The sequence below is a fragment of the Ictalurus punctatus genome, chromosome 9 (assembly GCF_001660625.3).
Source record: "Ictalurus punctatus breed USDA103 chromosome 9, Coco_2.0, whole genome shotgun sequence".
NCBI lineage: Eukaryota > Metazoa > Chordata > Actinopteri > Siluriformes > Ictaluridae > Ictalurus > Ictalurus punctatus.
The window spans coordinates 19,894,777-19,916,945 of NC_030424.2; the positions used below are offsets into that span (position 1 = coordinate 19,894,777).

The 22,169-nt window shown below is 37.0% G+C and overlaps 1 protein-coding gene across 6 annotated transcripts in view; it reads left to right on the forward strand.

Annotated features, from left to right (window-relative positions):
- The first annotated feature begins 459 nt into the window (after positions 1 to 459).
- Positions 460 to 22,169, forward strand: part of LOC108270308 (1-phosphatidylinositol 4,5-bisphosphate phosphodiesterase beta-4) — a 43,262-nt gene continuing 21,552 nt past the window's right edge. For 4 of the 6 annotated variants that reach the window (XR_008396986.1, XM_017476867.3, XM_017476870.3 and 1 more), the window contains exons 1-12: positions 460 to 534; positions 12,606 to 12,694; positions 14,491 to 14,571; positions 14,716 to 14,775; positions 18,075 to 18,218; positions 18,896 to 18,975; positions 19,216 to 19,269; positions 19,463 to 19,544; positions 19,820 to 19,920; positions 20,292 to 20,349; positions 20,702 to 20,810; positions 21,075 to 21,285. Coding sequence is in view for 5 of the 6 variants with exons in the window: in XM_017476867.3 (XP_017332356.1) it covers positions 12,611 to 12,694; positions 14,491 to 14,571; positions 14,716 to 14,775; positions 18,075 to 18,218; positions 18,896 to 18,975; positions 19,216 to 19,269; positions 19,463 to 19,544; positions 19,820 to 19,920; positions 20,292 to 20,349; positions 20,702 to 20,810; positions 21,075 to 21,285 (1,064 nt within the window). In the remaining variant the exon portion in view is untranslated. Of the gene's footprint in view, positions 535 to 569; positions 800 to 12,548; positions 12,695 to 14,490; positions 14,572 to 14,715; positions 14,776 to 18,074; positions 18,219 to 18,895; positions 18,976 to 19,215; positions 19,270 to 19,462; positions 19,545 to 19,819; positions 19,921 to 20,291; positions 20,350 to 20,701; positions 20,811 to 21,074; positions 21,286 to 22,169 lie in introns of those variants that run through there. The other 2 variants (XM_017476869.3, XM_017476868.3) reach the window with 2 other exon arrangements.

Below are 22,169 nucleotides of genomic sequence, written 5' to 3' on the forward strand. Positions count from 1 at the left end.
TAAATTCTATTTCCATGATTCACACTATATTATACTCCATTCAAACTGTATTTTGAAAATAATCAAGGTTGTGTTTTGTTTTTTTGTTTTTTTAAACATAATTGCTTATAGGAGTGACACTATGATACCGCTTATTATTGCTTCCAGGTACAGCAAATAGAATTTGAAATCTCAGTTTTTAATCATTTTTATTTTATTACAATTTTTTTAAACGCATGCTTTTTTATTTTGCAAAAGAGAAAAATAATAAAAATTCAATAACTTTTTGACTGTATGAGTTACATGTAAAACCAAATGCACTATGATACAGTTCATAATGGCTACTAAGCGCAGCAAATATACATAATCCAGCGTTTAAAAATTCACTGAAATGCACTAAACCAATTTGCCTATGTGCGGCGCAGTTTCCGGGTCTCTCTTAAAACACATAACGAAAGTGCACTTCAGCAAGCCGCCAGTGTGAAAATTAGGACAGGGCCAGGGACACACACGGGTGCACAGGGCGAGTTCCCCTCTGAGGCAGCGGTGCGGCGGGTGAGTGAATCTTACTTACACAGCTTTGACTGGAGTGACACACACACGCCTTCAGCCTTCATCTCTGACTATAATTAAAATTCACATCCTTGTTTAAAATCTCTTACACGTTATCGCAAATGTCAACAACAACAACAACAACAATAACAACAACAGAGTGCACGTCTGACAGCCACTTGAGAAAACAGGAGAGTTGTGGCTACATGTGTTTGCGTCTTGTTTCATTTAGTCATCTTCACTGAGACGTGAGAACCTGCTGATAGAGGTAGAAGTTTCATTTAAACCTGCAATTCTGGTTTGTTTTACTATCACAATATTTAATGATAATATTCCTAATTGGTTTGCTTAAGTTTTGAATGATTTACCCTGAGAATCCGCAGGACTACAGGTTATTCTGTAACTCAAGTTAGTGCTTTTAACTGAACTTGGCAGTGCAGTTCCAGCCATTAGCAAGAGGAACACAAGATATGCAAATGTTTCCTGCTAGTGTTATCAGAGGAGACAGAGCATTCAGCCTGTCCTGTGTTGCTCTTGTTTTCTCCTGATGGCTTGCTCAATTGGTGCATGAAGCACTTCATTGTAAATATGCTGTAGATCAGGGGCTCTCAAACCTTTTGCAGCCATTTTAAATGTAAACTACAATTTCACTCAGTACAGATTCAGGAACGTAATCCATTCATTGATTTGTTAGTGACTGCTTTATTCTGGTCAGCCTCCTGGTAATACTAGACATGAAGTGGGAATATATCCTGAATACTGTAAACTGGCAGTCCATTTCAGGGCACCATGCACACACACACACACACACACACACACACACACATTCACACCTAAGGGCAGCTGTGCGTAGCCAATCCACGTACCTGCATGTTTTTGTGAGGTAGAAGGAGATCTCGGAAAGGAGGAAACCCATGCAGACATGGGGACAAATCTTCACACGGTTGCTCCGGGACCCTGGTGCTGTGGGGCAGCAATGCTACCCTATTCTGTACCAGCGCACCAGAGGATTGTCCGAACATAATCCAAACATTCAGATATTTGTCAGTCTGTACAGGATTTTGTGGATTTTGTTTTTGTGATTGCTGTGGCCTTAAATACTTGATTTTGTTGCAGGTTTTTTGTTTGTTATTTCTCCCAAAATTTGCTATGTAACTTGCAGAGTTTTTGTGCTTTTTTTGTTGCTGAAAACTACTTGAATTGGCGAAATTGCACTTGCACTAAATAGTTTTGCATGGTCTTTCGCAGTGATGTTTGTTGGTACATGAGACCTTTTAGCTGTTCTCATGTTCGGCGCACATGAATCGAAGACAGTATTTTGGCTATATACTGAAGCCACAGAGCTGTTTTATTTATTTTCTATTCCTGAATTTTCCACTCACTATTAAAATTGTCATTAGATTCAAGTGGATGCTATTTACAGGCTTGTTTGATTGTTGAGGTTTTAATTAAACACAGTAAATTCCCAGTGACCAGTCCAACCGGCTAAAAAGTTCAAGAAGTCAGAAATAATGCTAATAACTTTAATAATTGTGGATTGTGATTTCTACCAGTGTAGCAAAATTTGAAAGAAAAATAAAATCCCAGGAGAGCTAAGCTTCATGGATGCGCTCTTTAAGAACCACTGTTGTAGATGATGCATATTGCACACTAGTAATATCTAGCCAATAAACGTGATTGTTATGTAATGTATTGTTTGTACAGGGCAAAAATAGAGACATACACATGCTTATCATTTGGGCCCCATCTACCTTGCTTTAATCAGTCCATCTATGATTTCGCGTTTTTCTGCAATATTCGGAGAAGTTTGCAATTTTTCCAAATTACTGTAGATTTTCCGCAGATATGGGCCAGGTTGCGTCATTTGATGTCATCGCAACGTGCATTCAGCCAAAGCCTTCTTCAGTATACGTGCGTCAAACATGAGTACAGATAAAAGGTTTCATTTACCAACAAACATCACTGTGAAGGACTCTATTGTGCAACTGCAATTTCACCAATTCAAGTAGTTTTCTGCAACAAAAAAACCCCCACAAAAATACAACACCAACTGTATTGCTAAGTTTATTTTAAAATGCCACAGCAAAATCAAGCATTTGTGGCTGCAATAATCACAAAAAAAAACCTCCACAAAATCCTGTACAGACTGTTTAATGCAGTTTATGTGCTCTCTGTTATATATTAGTTTCCAGTTTTAAAGTTTCACATGAGTGGCACTTTAAATTTGGAATGTATTTGTACATCTGAGTTTCTGATATGTGAATAATCTTTACCCATTCATGGGGGAAGAACAGGTGGTTTCAATGCTGGATGACATGTGATACCTTATTCTTCTTAATAACTTGCATTTGGCTGTCACTGATTAGCCGGATGTGTATTTTTACAACACAGGAAGATATTGGAATAGATCAGGACAACTAATTGTAATGCAAAGATTGAAAAACAAGACTATCCCAAGAGCATGTGAATGCAGTATGTGGCTACTGCTATTGTGCTTTTATTATGCCCGTATCAGATTTGTATAGACAGTATTGACCTTGTACCAGGCACTTACCTACATGTGCTCTACCCTGTCTCCTTCTCTCTCTCTCTCTCTCTCTCTCTCTCTCTCTCTCTCTCACACACACACACACACACACACACACACACACACACACACACACTCACTCACTCACTCACTCACTCACTCACTCACTCACTCACTCACTCACTCACTCACTCACTCACTCACTCACTCACTCACTCACTCACTCACTCACTCACTCACTCACTCACTCACTCACTCACTCACTCACTCACTCACACACACAGCCAGCTTACAGATGCAGGATCTCACAAGAAGGTGCTTGCTTGTAGCAACAAGAGACCCAAGTGTTCTCTCTGATAGCTTCAATTTTGTTATGATTCTTTAAAGGAACATCTAAAGTGTAAGTAGGGGGTTGTTTCTTTATTCACAAAGAGCTTTACATATTCTGCATCAAGAATGTGCATCTATATAGCACATTTACTGCACTTGTGCAATCTCTTTCTAATTGTAGAAGCATGCACTTTTACATCAGCAGTTGCAAGACTTACTAGCAGATCCCGTAATTAAATTTGGGGTTTTTTGGAGACTTCTTTTTGCATCAGACAGTCTGCTCTTGGGCTGAATTTGCTGGGACGGCCAGTCCTGGACAAATTGGCAGTCGTCTGAAATCTGTGCCATTTGTAGATGATTTTCCTTACAGTGGAATGATGTATGTCAAATAATTTGGAGATCATCTTAAATCTCTTGCCAGACTAAAAGGAAAATTGTTAACTTAAATTGTAAAAAATGACTACAAAATGTCAATTTGATAATGTATCACCTGCATTAATAGGCAGTGTTTCAAAGAGGTTCAAGTGTTTGCTTGTCCATATATATATATATATATATATATATATACACACACACACACACACACACACACACACACACACACACACACACACACACACACGGCAGTTTATAGTAACCTGTCTTGATCCATATTATGGTTTGCAATTTTTTTTTTTTCCTTTTCTGTAATAGGACATTGCATCGCTTTGATCAGGAGTGCAAGAACGATCAGAGGACAGTGTATTCCATTACCGTCTTCCCCAAATCTCTTAATCCACTAGCTAGCCAATCAGATCATCTTTTTTGTGGAGCACTGAGGCCATGAGCCTCATGAGTGGAGATGTATGGCTGTGCACTACATGTTTCAGCTCTGTCTTGCTATGTGGAGTTCAGGAATGGCACTTAACACTAATAAGTGAACAAGTTTCTCCCTTAGATGTTAAAGGCAAGTATAATGCTAATATATTCCGCAAGACAGGCTTAGTAACAGCAGTTTGCTCTTTAGGGATTTTGCTAATTTACAAAGCTGTGCTATTAGCAAGTTCTTTAGACTGGTTACTAATCTGCCCTAACATTTACATCACTCTGTAACTGGGATGTAGAGCAGTACATGTACAATTCTTTTAACAGCTAGTGTCAGTGCTGAATGAATGAAATGAACTGATTACAGCCCAAAATGTTCAGTTTGAGCTGGGTTTCAGTGAAAGTGGTTTTTGTAGGAAGGAAATGTACTATACTCGGCCTCACTGCAGTCTCACACATCTTGCAACTTGCAGCGACAAAATAAAAAAACTTCACAACATTTAAATTTCCACACATTATTACTAGTCATCACGAACGTGATTGTGCCAGTTCACATTCTGATTCTGTTTGATTATTTGGACAAATACTGTGCCTAAGTCACATACACAGTGCCCTCCACTAATATTGGCACCCTTGGGAAATATGAGCAAAGAAGGCTGTGAAAAATTGTCTTTATTGTTTAACCTTTCAATCTTTTGTTAAAATGTTCACATCAAACAATTGCAAACAAATCACAGGTTTATAAAAAAAATCTTTGTTAAATATAGGTGTGCCACAATTATTGGCACCCCTATGAATTCATATGATGCAGCAGCACGTCTCGTCTTCAGCCAGCCCAAGAGAACCCATGTCACACCCCTCTTCATCTCCCTCCACTGGCTTCCTGTAGCCGCCCGCATCAAATTCAAGGCCTTGATGTTCACCTACAAGACGTTGTCTGGAACAGCACCTCCTACCTCAACTCTCTCCTGAAGGTTTACGTTCCCTCATGCAATCTGCGATCAATCAACGACCGACGCTTAGCAGTACCTACTCAGCGTGGCAAAAGGTCCCTTTCAAGAACCTTCAATCTAACTGTTCCTCAGTGGTGGAATGAATTTCAACCTCAATCCGGACTGCAGAATCTCTCACCATTTTCAGAAAATAGCTAAAGACCCACCTCTTCCGCGAACACCTAACCAAACCTTAAAAAAAAAATATATATATATATATATATATATATATATATATATATATATTACTCTGGCACTTTCAAATCTACTCTGCGCACTTTGCTTCTTCTGGAACTCAATGGATCTTAATGGATCTTGTATAGTAGCAGTACTTGTATTGGTCTCTGCTTGATAGATTGCTTTGCTTGAATTTTCTCATTTGTAAGTCGCTTTGGATAAAAACGTCTGCTAAATGAATAAATGTAAATGTAATGTAATATGAAAAAAAAATATTTGAAGTATATTCCCATTGATATTTAAATAATTTTAGTACACCTGGGTGACTAGGAAAAGGAAATTGTTCAACAATGACTTCCTGTTTCTCAGAAGTATACATATGGGGTAACACACAGGCCAAATTCCCTTAGTCATTCATAACAATGGGTAAGACCAAGGAATACAGTGCTTCCCACAGGTCTGAAATATACTTGCAGTGGTAGCTGGTGGAAAAAGGCTGCCATTACTCATCAGTGGTCTACTACATGTGACGAACAACAAATAATGTCTGACTTAACACAACATTTTGATTTCTTGAATATTTATATTGATTTCACATAAAATATTTCTCAGATCCACCCACCCCAAACCCTAATCTCGTTCTACCCACATGGGAAGAGTGAGACAAAGTTTTTTTTTTTAAAAAACAACAACTTTTTAGCATGTACAAAGCTGGCACTGTTTGTCACAGCACTTAATCTTTCTGGGTTTTTCAAAGAAGAGCCTCAATGCCTCTGCATATGGGAACGCCTCTGGTGCTGGTCCATTTATTGATATTCACAGACATGCAGCCAGGTGCTCCCTTTTCAAACTGTTTCTCAGGTCGGTTTTGACCTGAAAAACAGGCACTTGGGTTTAAATGAACTATCCAGAAATTAAATGCAAAGTACAGTATCTCACAAAAGTGTGTACACCCCTCACATTTTTGTAAATATTTGATTATAACTTTTCATGTGACAACACTGAAGAAATGACACTTTGCTACAATGAAAAGTAGTGAGTGTACAGCTTGTATAACAGTGTAAATTTGCTGTCCCCTCAAAATAACTCAACACTCAGCCATTAATGTCTAAACCGCTGGCAACAAAAGTGAGTACACCCGTAAGTGAAAATGCCCAAATTGGGCCCAATTAGCCATTTTCCCTCCCCGGTGTCATGTGACTGGTTAGTGTTACAAGGTCTCAGGTGTGAATGGGGAGCAGGTGTGTTAAATTTGGTGTCATCGCTCTCACACTCCCTCATACTGGTCACTGGAAGTTCAACATAGCACCTCATGGCAAAGAACTCTCTGAGGATCTGAAAAAAAGAGTTGTTGCTCTACATAAAGATGGCCTAGGCTATAAGAAGATTTCCAAGACCCTGACACTGAGCTGCAGCACGGTGACCAAGACCATACAGCGGTTTAACAGGACAGGTTCCACTCAGAACAGGCCTCACCATGGTCGACCAATGAAGTTGCGTGCGCGTGTTCAGCGTCATATCCAGAGGTTGTCTTTGGGAAATAGATGTATGAGTGCTGCCAGCATTGCTGCAGAGGTTGAAGGGGTGGGGGGGTCAGCCTGTCACTGCTCAGACCATACAAGGCACACTGCATCAAATTGGTCTGCATGGCTGTCGTCCCAGAAGGAAGCCTCTTCTAAAGATGATGCACAAGAAAGCTCGCAAACAGTTTGCGGAAGACAAGCAGACTAAGGACATGGTTTACTGGAACCATGACCTGTGGTCTGATGAGACCAAGATAAACTTATTTGGTTCAGATGGTGTCAAGCGTGTGTGGCGGCAACCAGGTGAGGAGTACAAAGACAAGTGTGTCTTGACTACACTCAAGCATGGTGGTGGGAGTGTCATGGTCTGGGGCTGCATGAGTGCTGCCGGCACTGGGGAGCGGCAGTTCATTGAGGGAACCAAAATGCCAAAATGTATTGTGACATACTGAAGCAGAGCATGATCCCCTCCCTTCTGAGACTGGACCACAGGGCAGTATTCCAACATGATAACGACCCCAAACACACCTCCAAGACGACCACTGCCTTGCTAAAGAAGCTGAGGGTGAAGGTGATGAACTAAACCCTATTGAGCATCTGTGGGGCATCCTCAAACGGAAGGTGGAGGAGCACAATGTCTTAACATCCACCAGCTCCGTGATGTTCCTCCAGGAGCTTCCACCCCTCCATGGAGGAGTGGAAGAGGACTCCAGTGGCAACCTGTGAAGCTCTGGTGAACTCCATGCCCAAGAGGATTAAGGCAGTGCTGGAAAATAATGGTGGCCACACAAAATATTGACACTTTGGGCCCAATTTGTACATTTTCACTTAGGGGTGTACTCACTTTTGTTGCCAGCGGTTTAGACATTAATGGCTGTATGTTGAGTTATTATGAGGGAACAGCAAATTTACACTGTTACACAAGCTGTACACTCACTACTTTAAATTGTAGCAAAGTGTCATTTCTTCAGTGTTGTCACATGAAATGATATAACCAATTTTTACAAAAATGTGAGGGGTGTACTCACTTTTGTGAGATACTGTACATTTAGTGCTGAAAGAAAGATCAAATTTACTTACCCTATTCATTGTTGAAAAATCTCTCTCACAGTTAACATTGGAGATGGGGTTGACTAGCCCTGCTGACACTAAAAGGCAGAGGTTTGAGTATATTTCTGTCCATTCATTGCTTTCACTGGCTAGCAGCTGCATCACCTGAGCTTGTGTCTTGTCCTTCAGAGAGGGCAAAAGAGCATGAAGTGTAATCGACACATTTACAGATGTCAAAACTAAAAAGTCTACACACCAAATATACTGTATATATCGTGGCCACAAATTAAGAATTAGTTCCCTCGTTTTTTAATTACTTTGTTCCCTCGTTTAAGTTAATTGTGGGTCCGTTGTACTAATTCGTTCCCTTGTTTTACTTAAATCATGGCCATGAATTAAGAATTCATCCCTTGTTTTTATTTAAGTAAAACGAGGGAACGAATTAATACAACATGGCCACAATCTACTAAAATGAGGGAACAAAATCTTAATTCATTGCCACGATATTTATATCTTTTCCTGCATGTCATGTACAGGTCTCCGTACTACCAACTTTGGTTGAATTTGCTGGGATGGCCAGTACTGGACAAATTGGCAGTCGTTTGAAATCTGTGCCGTTTGGAGATTATTTTCCTTACAGTGGAATCATGTATTTCAAATAATTTGGAGATCTTACATTTACAAATGAGAGAAAACAAACAAAGCGATCTATCAAGCAGAGAACAATACAAGTAGTGCTACTATACAAGATCTATTAATTGAGTTCTAGAAGAGAACTCAATTAATCTTCTTAAATCCCTTGCCAGACATATAAGCATCCACAACCTTTTTTTTCTGAAGGCCTTACAAAACTCTTTAGGTCTTGGCCTGATTCTAATTTTATGGAAGGTGTGATAAATGTAAGGGTGTACTTACTTTTTCCATGTGACAAATTTAATTTTTTTTTGTTTATTTAAATTGTGAAAATTACTACAAAATGTCAATTTTGTGTCATTTAATAGACTCCATCAGCTTCATTAATAGGCACTGTTTCAAAGATGATCAAATGTTTGCTTGCCCAAATATGTAAAAAAAACCCAACAATTTCTATAGGGTGTACTTATTTTTTCACATGACTGTAGCTGCTGTAACATAAAGTTTGGTCTTATTCTTTATTAAATAAAAATTGTTCATATTTGCAAATTGCTGTGGTATAAGAGGAATTAAATGCTTCTGGATGTGCTACAATCAGGTTATAGGATTGATTATTTTTCGTTCAAAGTAGCACGCCCCATCATGTTTATTTCGCTACTTATCTGACTGCCCGTGTCAAATTTGATTAACTGTGCTAAACATATTCACACCCACACACCTCCAAAGTTCAAAACTGTTAAGTCAAAGTCCAACTCCTTCTCCATCTTGGGCTAGTATTCCCTTTGCTGAAAACAAAACTTCCAGATAATACATCTGTATAATTTTTTTGTTCTTGCAGATAAACACAAAATGGATGAGTGTTATTCTGACCTTTTTTCACTGCACTGAGTAATACATGTGTCTGCTTGCTCTCTTTTCAACACAATGCTGAGCCTGGTCAGCAAATTCTTCACATGAGACTGTCACTTCAGGCATCTTATATTCTCCCAAGAGACATTCACTTTGATTAGAACAAAAAAAACATACCCAGTGTCCACAAGATGGATTTGCTGCATTTAAAGTCAATGCTTTGGGACAAGTGAGTTGAGCATTTGATGCTCGGTTACAGTCCAGACCTTAGGAGTTAGAACTAGAAGATGTATGAGTACACCTGCAAACTGTTTTGTCCTCTATCTTTGGGTAATACTGATTTTTATCAGTACTGACTGCACAAGATTGAGTTACTGTTTGATTTAGGATCCAGGCCTCTCTATTCTGAGGAAATATTTGCAGTTTTTAGTTCTACTTGAGAGCTCCGGTCAGGGAACGGTACTAAACCTGTGTCCATTACGAATCTAGTCTCCAGCAGAAAGGACAGGGAGAAAGTCAAAGAAACAAGGTTAATGAAGTAATCTTCAGTCTGTACTCCTTTCCTCTGGAGCTTATCAAGAGTGAGCCACAGCTGCTACTTCAGCATGCCTTATTTAGAGCTTAATTCAGTACCTATGAGGACTTGTATGCTGCTCACTCATGTGTGTGTACATGTTCCATAACGATCAGCTTGACTCTCCGCTGCTACAGGCTTTGATGATTTTGACAGACTGAAGTATTTGTAATGAATCCAACTTGGCCCATTCTGTTTAATACGTTGCTTAGAAGCCGCTAGCTGAGCACAGCACAGCCAATTTCAGTGAGCACACCGGAGCTGTTTTTCACCGAGCACCACAATTGTTGGTTTTATAAACACCAACACTTTTTATTTTCTGGCCAGTAAAAGTTGCAAGCAAAAAACAGTTTAGCTCATTTAGGGTCATGAGACAGCTCCTCACATTATGTTAAATGATGTAACTGGAAAACTGGTCATTTTGGAGTGTTATTGTTTTTAGAGTCCATACACTTTTTAATGTGATGCTTTCTGCTTAAATCTCTTTCCTCCCTCATAAAGAGAGAGTGTACGTTTGTTAATTTTTTGTGTATGGTCTGTACTAGGTCTGCATGGTAATGACTAAATTACTAAATATTTTCATTATTTTCCTCACTACAAAATATTTCGATTATTTTCCTCAAGGTCAAAATCACGATCACTGTTCAGTCAGTTTAATGGATGATTTTATTATTGGCTTATATTGGATTATGTCTTCAATTGTATAGCCTAAATATTTGAATCAATGTAAGACTACTCAGTCACATCGAAAGATAAAAATGAATATATATATATATATATATATATATATATATATATATATATATATATATATATATATATATATATATATATATATATATATATATACACATATATATATATATATATGTATATATATGTATATGTATGTATGTATGTATTTATATATGTGTATGTGTAGGAATATCTAGCAAGTACTGGTCATACTCTGCATGTGGCAACAATCGTATTCTTCACATTCCTGGTGCTATGGGGTAGGCTGGCTAGATGAAAACCCTTCATCATGAAAAAACATCTAAGTCAATCTAATTCACCCCACAGCATGTGTTATGGTCTGATGAGACCAAGGTAGAATGTTTTGGGCATAATTCTTAAAGATATGTTTGGTGACAAAAAATAAGACCACTTATCAGCCAAAGAATACCATACCATGGTGAAACATGATGGTGGCAGCATCTTTCTATGAGGCTGCTTCTCTTGAGCTGGGGCTTTAGTCAAGATAGAGGGAATCATGAATAACTCCACATACCAATTTTGGCACAAAACCTGCAGGCTTCTGTTAAGACAGCTGAAGACGGCCCAGTCAGAGTCCACATAAATCCTAACGAAAAACCTGTGGCATGGCTTGAAGAGGGCTGTGCACTGGAGATTCCGTCGCAATTTGCCTGATCTGTGAAATGTTTGCAAGAAAGAGTGGAATAAATAAGCCAAAATAAAGATGTCCTATTGGTAGACTCTTACCCCAAAAAAGACTGAGTGCTGTAGCAAAGTGATATTTAAGGGGTGTACATACTTGCACGACCAGTTATTGTAAAGTTTTAAATCCACCCCACCCCCACCCCCCCCCCCCAAAAAAAAAAAAAATTCTATTTGTTTTTTACTTGAATTTTATTGGTTGCTATATCGCATCAAGTGGGAAAAGATTGAACATGATTTTTTCCCCCAAAATCTGCAATGTTAACAGGGGTGTGTAGAATCTTTATATTCTGTGTGTGTGTGTGTGTGTGTGTGTGTGTGTGTGTGTGTGTGTGTGTGTGTGTGTGTGTGTGTGTGTGTGTATGTGTGTGTGTGCCCTCACAGCAATACTAATTATCACAGACCTGCCTTGTCTATAACTGCGTCAAGATACTTAATTATTTTGACACAAGTGGTCTTTCTGAGAGCACCACATGATTGTGTCTGACACACATAATACCGTTTACGTTGAGTAACAACACACTTTAAAATCTGTTAAATGTGCATTGCTACTAAATCTGCTTTTAAAATGTAAATATAGTGACTGTTCTTTGGATAGTCTAAGATTATTGTTGGTTTGTAGGGTTTCCTTAAAGGGAACAATACGTGTGTGTACTGTATATAACCTGTGCATATATATTTTGGGGTATGAAGATCTTTGTTTTTTCCAGTGGTGATGGATGACGAAAGGATTTTATGTGTATGTAGCCTCATATTTATACATCCAGGAAAATTATATGGTTAAAGGTAACAGCAGAGTTTCTGGGAGAGCAGATGAAAAATAATAGAAACTGGTTTGAAAATAGTTTTAGGGAAAAAAGTTTTTCAAGTACTTTTGAGGGGGGAAAAAAACTATTATATAAAAATGGTTTGAATTATGTTTATTTTATACAATATTTTTGCCCATTGTTTATTGTTATTATTGTTGTTGTTGTTATTGTTATTATTATTATTATTATTATTATTATTATTATTATTATTATTATTATTATTATTATTATTATCAGTTTATTATAGCACCTCCCATTCCCTGTATATTTGGATGCTTGCCCTGGTTTGTATCTTCTCATGATGCATCCTGCAGGATGTTGTTCATTCCTTTCTCTGTCTCTTTTATTGTCTTCACTTCCTCTGTCTAGGACAAATGGCCAAAGCATATGAATTTAACTGGAAGAGGCCGGTGCCTCACTTCATGCAAGAAGGGGAATATTTTGATAGATTTGATGAGGTAAGGAAATTATTTGCTTTCCTTTTTCATGCTGATTTGTTTTGACAATGTTTAAGTTTAATTTACACAGGTTTTTACTGCATGCTGCTTATTTTCTAAAATCACATGTCCACAATGTCTCTGCAAGAATGCTCCTAAATGTCAGTTTTAATGATTTAACAGCATTGCTAAAGCAGAATGTAGATGTTTTTTGTTTTTTTGGTGTCGGTTAATTCTCCACAGACATTAATGTTCAGTGTGATTATGCTATAACAGCAGTTTTTGTTTTTTACACATTGATTCACTCACACATTGACTCTGAGAATCAATGCATTGAGAAATTAAGGCATATATCATGGCCCTTAGTCTGAAGCAGTCATTCATGGATTCTGCATCTTCAAAGTCATCTTTTGCTGAGGACATCTGCATTCTCAAAAGTCCTTTGAGAATTCCTGGCCAGTTCATGCTAGTTTATCTTGGACTGAATATTTTTGGAAGGCTGTTATTCTCACGTACAGCGTGTGAGTGACCGGACTAAAGCTGTCAAAGCCAAGCATGGATTTCCCATGAGGTCCATAAAGTACTTTGGGAGTTCTTTCTCAACTGATTATAAAAAATGCAATTGAGCGGTATTTGTTTAGTTAGTAAATATCCTCAAAACATCTTCTAAACTGCATTGGTGCATAAGAAGGAACTCTAGGGATAGCTTTTAATCTACTAATTTATATTGTCTTATTTTGTTGTGTTTATTTTTCCCTAGACTTGAGAAACTGCCCATTTAAGAGTTTCCCACAGTACCTCAGAAACAAGGTCAAACAAATGTCACTGGAACCAGTACAAATTCCCAATAAGATGCAATTTGGCATGTGTCAGTGATGCATTTTTATGAAACCATATCAAAGTTTCATATCACACTTTAGTATTAAACAAGGAACAATTATTAAACATTTTTATAAATGTTCTCCTCTGACTGTCCTATTGGAAAACAAATTACACAAAATTGGCAGGCATCGGGACAGCATTCAGGATTATCCTACATCATAACTTCTAGCACACTGTTTGTGTTTTTTACTCTTAACCACTCACTAGCTTCTCAGGTCAGGGATTTTTTTTAACAGCAGTAGCTTTTATATCAAATAATGAGCTAAATCACTTACAAATTGCATTCACTGTCTCTCTTGTAGCATTATATTAGTTAATTAAAACACCGGAATGATTACTGATAAAACAGAACCACAAAACATGACTGTTAATTGATGTTAATAAAGATATGGAATTTATCTATGACAAAGGCCGGTACACTTGTAAGCATGGTTCCTCCTCCTTGGAGGGGTTTGAAACATTTTTGTTCAGGTTTTAAGATTTGCAGGAAGCTCTTGTCTCGTGAGTAGAATATTAAGGTTGCAGTGAAGGATACATGCACAGAGAATTTATCTTAGAAATGGTGCCATCTTTATTTTTAGACTGATTTTTTTTCAGCAGCCGAGAGGTTTAGAATGCAGCAATTAAACTGCTGAAGGTTGTCATTTAAAGCTGAAGGAGGACATTTTGACAAATATGGTCAAACGTAAGCAGAAACAAATTAAGAAGTTATTTTTAAGTTATCAGTTTATTTGATTTAAAGACCTTACTGTTTGCTGTTTGTTCACTATATAATTGTTCATATTTATCTTTTTACTGATATACTGTTGTTTTCAGTGTTTAGGTTTGTAGTATTTGTTTGGTTTAGAACACCATATATAGATTAATTACATGTATTAGTTGCCCTTTAGTGTCTGAATAGTGTTTCTGTTCCATATTTGTTTTTCCCCCTCTAGGATCCATTTGTCTTTGAGCCTCACTGCTTTTTTAGAGTGGATGCCTTTGCATTCTTCATCACATGGAAAAGTGAAGGAAAGGTATTAGCACTCCTGTTAGACTAACACAGTACTGCATAGTAATTTCTCTGGACTGCAGAACCAACTAATGTGTGAACTTAATGCTGTTGTGTACTGCTTCTTGCTTTCCCATTATATATTGATGGTTTATTATTTCACCCAAAGGAAGGTCAGGTTCTGGAGTGCTCCTTAATCAACAGTATACGGAACGCAAATGTACCTAAGGTAAAGTCATTAATGTGTCTGACTATGCACTCAAAAATATAGATTAAATAAAAGTTTCAGCACATTTCTTTTGGTTTGTATTCTGGTATGGCACAAAGTATCTATGTTCGTGGTGTCAAGCCCATTTTCAGTAACGGGCCACATTACACATAGTCCAATGTTTAATCGACTGGACAAAAAAAGTTTAGTGTCCATTATACAACATTTAGTTGTGGTCCATTTGCAGTTGGGTCCATAAGTATTTGGACAGCAACACATTTTTTTGTACTTTTACCTCTGTACACCACCACAATGGATTTGAAATGGCGCAATCAAGGTGTGATATTGAAGTCCCTACATTTTCATAGGCAGAAAAGTAATTGGACAATGGATTAATAAGCAGTTTCATGGCCAGATTTCATGGCTAATTAAGGAGATAAATGTCTGGAGTTGATTCCAAGTGTTGATTTTGCATTTGGTAGCTGTTCATGGGAACTTCCAATATGCAGTCCAAAGAGGTGTCGATGGAAGTGAAGGAGGCTATCATTAGGCTGAAAAACCAAAACAGACCTATCATAGAGATTGCGGAAACTTTAGGAATGGCCAAATCAACAATTTGGTACATTCTTAAAAAGATGGAATGCACTGGCGAGCTCAGCAATGCTAAAGACTATGGAAGATGACTAAAGTGGATGATCACAGAATTCTTTCCTAGATGAAGAAAAACCCCTTCACAACATCTAGCCAAGTCAAGAACACTTGAGCAAGTAGGCGTATCATTGTCAAAGTCTACAATCAAGAGACGCCTTCATAAATGTAAATACAGATGGTTTACCTCAAGATGTAAACCACTGGTATCACTCAATAACAGAAAGGCCAGATTAAACTTTGCTTGAAAACAAGCAAAGTTTTTTGCTTTAAAAAAGCCTGCCCAGTTCTGAAACAAGATTCTTTGGACAGATAAAACCAAGATTAAGTTGTACCAGAATGATGGGAAGAGAAGAGTATGGAGAAGGAAGGAAGGGCTCATGATCCAAAGCATATCATCTGTTGAGCCTGGTGAAGGCAGTATTATGGCATGGGCATGTATCACTGCCAATGGATCTGGGTCATTGGTGTTTATTGATATGACTGCTGATAGAAGTAGTATAGTGTATAGAGCTATACTTTCTGCTCAGATTCCGTCAAATACTGCAAAACTGAAAGGACATTGCTTCACAGTACAGATGGACAATGACCAAAAACATATCCGAAAAGCAACCCCAGAGCTACTTAAGGCAAAGAAATGGAATGTTCTTAAATAGCCGAGTCAATGACCCGACCTCAACCCAACTGAGCATGCTTTTCACTTGCTGAAGACAAAACCGAAGGCAGAAAGACAAACAAACAAGCAGCAACTGAAGGCAGCTGCAGTAAATGTCTGGCAAAGCATCTCAAGGGAGGAAACTCTGCATTTAATGTCCATGGGTTCCAGACTTCAGGCAGTGACTGACTGCAAAAGATTTGCCACCAAGTATTAAAAGTTTGTCCGATTACTTTTGAGCCTGTGAAAATGGAGGGCTCTGCAAAAAAAATGGCTGTAATTCATAAATATTTAATGCAATATTTTATTAAACATCTGGAATTAAAGCGAAAAGTCTACACTTCAATAACATATTGATTTGTGTCATTTGAAATCCACTATAGTAGTGTACAGAGGCAAAATTATGGAAATTGTGGCACCGTCCAAATACTTATGGACCCGACTGTCGTATAGCAGCTCTGGTACATTTCACTGTTTGTATCACTCCGCTTGTCTATGTTCAATTCTAGCAATAGTTCCTTGCATTGAAACTACATTGTTAATAAACTTACTATGGGCTGTCAGTCAGTCTGTGTGTTGCATGGCAACATGCAATGTTCTATCCAGCTGTGGTTTATTTGGGAACTTTTTTTTTGCTGGTGGAGTGAACAAAATATTTGAAAATACTGTACCTGAAATGTCAGCTACTCCATATTAATTTCTTGTTTGTAGAACTGTTATATAAAAGCAATATCACACTTACAATTATGTTCTACTGAATATCAGCATGGCTGTAATTATGGCCTGTGGCCTTGTGCTTACAGCCGAATCACATACATGGTGATCTTCATGACTATTACACATCTTGCTCTTGGAGTGATCTTTGTTGGTTGACCACTCCTTGGGAGGGTAACAATGGTCTTAAATTTCCTCCATTTGTACACAGTCTGTCTGACTGTGGATTGTTGGAGTCCAAATGCTTTAGAGATAGTTTTATAACCTTTTATAGCCTGATGAGCATCAACAACTCTTTTACTGGTCCTTAGGTCCTCAGTAATCGCCTTTGTTCTTGCTATGATACACTTCCACAAACATGTGTTGTGAAGATCAGACTTTGTGTGTGTGTATGTGTGTGTGTGTGTGTGTGTGTGTGTGTGTGTATATATATATATATATATATATATATATATATATATATATATATATATATATATATATATATATATATATATTATGTATATGTATGTGTGTGTATATATATATATATATATATATATATATATATATTATGTATATGTATGTGTGTGTATATATATATATATATATTATTTTACTTACACACTTTTACTTATTATTTATTACACACACACACACACACACACACACACACATACATATATATATATATATATATATATATATATATATATATATATATATATATATATATATATATATATATGCATACATACATACATACATACATACATACATAAAGTGTGTGTGCTGGCTCTATTTTGCTCCCTTGTGCATAGTGGAATAGAGACTAATGGAATAGAGAACAGAGACTCTTTTTGCAATACTTTCGCTTCAGTTAAAGTGCTTTGGGTGCAGAAAAGACATCGGGACAATAGGAAGGCATTGTGTACAAATAATAAATCGACAGAGTTTGACATTCTTCACATATATACAAATCCTACATATTCACAAAAACACGGTCCAAAGACAACCTCTCAGAGATATCCAAAGCAAGTAAGAGGTGAGATATGAAATACGATGTATATGAATATGAAGGAATTCTGTCCTGTTATTCATTCATTTGAAGAGGCAAGGCCCTTTGGGAAGTGGCATTGTGGAGTCTGATGGAAGCTGGCACAGATTATAAATGATTAGAACCTTTTTTGAGACTGTAATGGCCTGTAGGATATATGCTTGATATCCCTGATCTAAATCATTATTTTTTTTATTTCATATATTTACTGCATTGTAATTATAAAATTTTCCTTAGCACAACATGATGTGTGTTCTGCCTTTGTAGGATCCAAAAATTCTGTCAGCAATCGAGACCACAGGGAAGTCTGAGAGTGACTTGGAGGGCAGGATCATCTGCATATGCAGTGGCACCGACTTGGTTAACCTTAGCTCCATGTACATAGTGGCACCTACCATTATCATTGCAAAGGTAACCTAACCACTCACAGAAAGTCATAAAATCCATCCTGAGGTAATCTGTTTACCCCGGTACACTTGAGAATCATTTTTGAGGAAGGAAGAGTACTTGACTGGAGTACCAGTACATTTAAAGACCTCACACTTAAGCACTATAAGTGGCATCATCTCTCTTCTGGTATTTTGAGTAAAAATAGCTTCCTCATGAAACTATTATTCAGAATGATGAGATGGAGGAAATGGGGGAAGAAAACAAGAAAAAATATCTCGGTCTAGAAATGTTTGTGGCATCATTTATTATATATATCAAAGCAGCCTATCAAGCCTTGAAATATAAATACAATTTTTACAGTTCTCATAAAACTCAAAAAGGAGATCTGAAATGGAAAACTCATCTGCCTGGAATATATATTATTTTTAACTTTCTAATAAACGATATTGAAAATGTAAATCAATAAATAAATAATAAGTGTTCTGTATATTTAAACATCTAGGATATTCTGTGAATTATGTGGCAATTTTGACCCAATATTTCTTTGTGTTTATTTGTCTGCGTGTCTGGTTGGTTGGTTATTTATTTGCGTATTTGTTTGTCTGCCATTTTCACTGCACTACTGCACTTGCTGGAGAAGTTTTCTCTTGCCATACGCTAATTTTAGCTATATATTTCCACTCTGCCTCTGTTCACAGCAATGGACTGACAGCTTACGGTTACTGATCCACAACACCCGTGCAAACAATGTGTGCCCGATGACCTGTCTCAAGAAACAGTGAGTACCAGACTGCCACTGGCAAACATAGCAAACAAAGTAATTAAGTCACCAAAACAATTTTTGAGAATGAAATGTATTGCATGATGTAATTATAATTTTATAAACGTGCAACGCATTTAAAGTCATGATTTCACACTCAGCTCTGTATCAAACATTATCACATGTGATTCTGACACTTCTAATTATTTGCTCACATGGTTTTTGGATTGTTATTTAATGACTTTGTTCTCACGGTAGCTGGATGAAGCTGTCATCTTTGACCAACGTGAGCGGTAAAATCCCAGTGAGAAGGTACACACGCACAACTATTTGACTAATGTGATTTCTACTTCAAATAAATGAGTCATGCATAGCGAGCGTCCTGCTGCTTGTGAAGTGGTCATACTGAGAAGCGTCAGTGTGATTTGTCCAGAGTTGTGCTTATTTGAACGTCCAGCAAAGTTATTTTCAGATGTAATAGCACTTTTTTTTTTCCCCTCTACAGCATAACAAGAACTTTTGCTTCTGGCAAAACTGAGAAGGTTATATTCCAGGCACTAAAAGACCTTGGTCTGCCTAGTGGAAAGGTGAAGTGGAAAATTGTTCACTAAAATGCTATTTGCTGGGTTTTTAATCATGATCTACTCAGACTGATTTTCAGACAGGATTAATTAACATGAAACCTGTTATAACTAGATCAGTTTAACCTATTTTCCAGACCAAACTAGACACGTGTGTGTGCGTGTGTATGTGTGTATGTATATATATATATATATATATATATATATATATATATATATATATATATATATATATATATATATAAAGCTTCTACCTTTTTTTTCTTCATGTTTTCTTACAGAATGATGAAATTGAGCCTGATATTTTCACCTTTGACAAGTTTTACTCCCTCACTCAGAAGATTTGCCCCAGAACTGACATTGAAGCACTGTTTAAGAAACTGTGAGTAGGCCAAAATTTAAAGTCCACTCAAATGAGCTGTACTGTAGTCCGGACATATTTGCAATTCATGTTACTTAAAGAACAGGCTTCAGTTTGCATATGTTTTTAATTAATCAAAGGGGCAATGTAGATAACCAAATGCCTTTTATTGTTACAAAAATCTTCAATAACTCACATCACATTCTCTGCCTCAAGAGTTTTAAATATTAACTTGTAACAATTAAACAAAAGGTTGGGGGGGGGGGGGGGGGAGTGTGTTAAGCAAAGGGTTTTGAGGTGTTTTTCTTTTTTTCTTTTTTCTTTTCATATTCATAAGCAGGAATGATGTTTGTGTTTTATTGTGTAATTTATTGTCTCTGATATCTTTTCAGCTGTGGAGATATGAGCGATTATTTAAACATAGACCAGTTAGTCAGCTTTTTGAATGAAGTAAGAGGCTTTCACACATTAACTTACTCCCACCTTGGCTTCCTTTTTCATAAGTTGTTAAATCACACTCTTCCACTTTGCTTCCTTCTTTAAAATAAATAAATAAATGTTGCTATTCTGACACAAATGTACCCTTTTGACACTGTTGACTGATTTCTGAACGTTTTCTCTGACACATTCTTACACTTTTTAAAGCACATTCTGTACATATAAAGCATACCTTTTTATTTTATCTTTCATGTGGTGTGATTGATGTGGTTCCATTTTAAAATGGCATTATTATAGATATTCACAGCCAGCCTGAATCTCTGTAGCCACTCCAGTAAAAACAAAAACCCTTATTTCCACACAGAACCAACGGGACCCTCGACTTAATGAGATACTTTTTCCATTTTATGACCCCGAACGTGCAAGGCAAATCATAGAAACCTACGAGACTGACGAGAAGCTTAGAATGAAAGGTAAAGGATGGTATAAATCGTGTACAGTAAGTACATGCGAGGCTTTTTTCCAGCTTAATAATTAATCTTTGGCATTATTGAGTGTAACTTGATAACTGAGTTCCAGATAGTAGTTGAGCAATCATTTTTATCTCTTCCCTTGTGAAGTTCATTAGCACTCATTAAACAGTAGACCACTGTTGAGTAGATCTCCCTTGATATTTCTTTATCTCGTTATCCTAGTAACGTTTTTGGTACACACAAACTAAACTCTCTGGTCTTTAGGAGTGATGTCTTGTGATGGGTTTTGTCGGTACCTGATGTCTGATGAGAACGCACCAGTGTTTCTTGACCGACTGGAGCTCTATCAGGAGATGGACCACCCACTTTCACATTACTTCATCAGCTCCTCCCACAACACGTACCTGACTGGCAGGCAGTTTGGAGGGAAATCTTCTGTGGAGATGTACCGGCAGGTCCTGCTCTCCGGCTGCAGGTGCACGATCATATATGAAATTCACTGTCTGCCTCCAAAACTAGGGCTGGGCGTTGTGCCAAAAATATCATATAACATATCATATAAGATATTTTTATGATACACAGTTATGTATCTCAATACATAGATTTTCTAACAGCCAGTAAAACAGTGTTGCATTAAAAAAATATTTATAGCTGTATTTTTCTTTTGTAATTTTAATGTTTTAAAAATGAGTCTAAATTTTACCATCAATATCAACTGCTTCAAATCAGTTTATGTAATGTTTGCTAAAATATCATCACAATACTGTACATGACGGATCATAGAAAAGTGTAATGTATTGCAATTTGTCACAATATTGACATTATTATTATTATTATTAGTAGTAGTAGTAGTAGTATTTAATAATATCTATATCATATTGTCATATTGCTCAGTCCTTTTACAAACATTGAAATTCAGTTTCTGTGCCCAAATATTATAATATTGCACAATTCAGATCAGCAGAGTAATGTTAATGTTTCAATTTATTTTTAAACATTTGTGTCAGATACCTACAGTACATTATCAACTAAAATATTCGAAATAGCCTATGATTCATTTCATGGACAAATTTAAACGGAATAATTGGATTTTAAATAATCCACAAAATTTGTTTTGATTTATTTAAACTTTTGCAAGAGTAGCATGAACAAGTACTGGCTTGTGTAATTCTTCATTTTGAAAGGCTTGTTTTACAGAGAACATTAGGCCTTCAATCTAACGGAAATAAACTGATTTATTTAAAGAAGCTAACCTATTACTTGTAATCACTTGTAAACAACTTCCCTCTGAGTGTTTTTAACCTGTAATAATTCTGGGGTCAGAATGTTTTAGATTTGCCACAGCCAAGTATGCTTCTT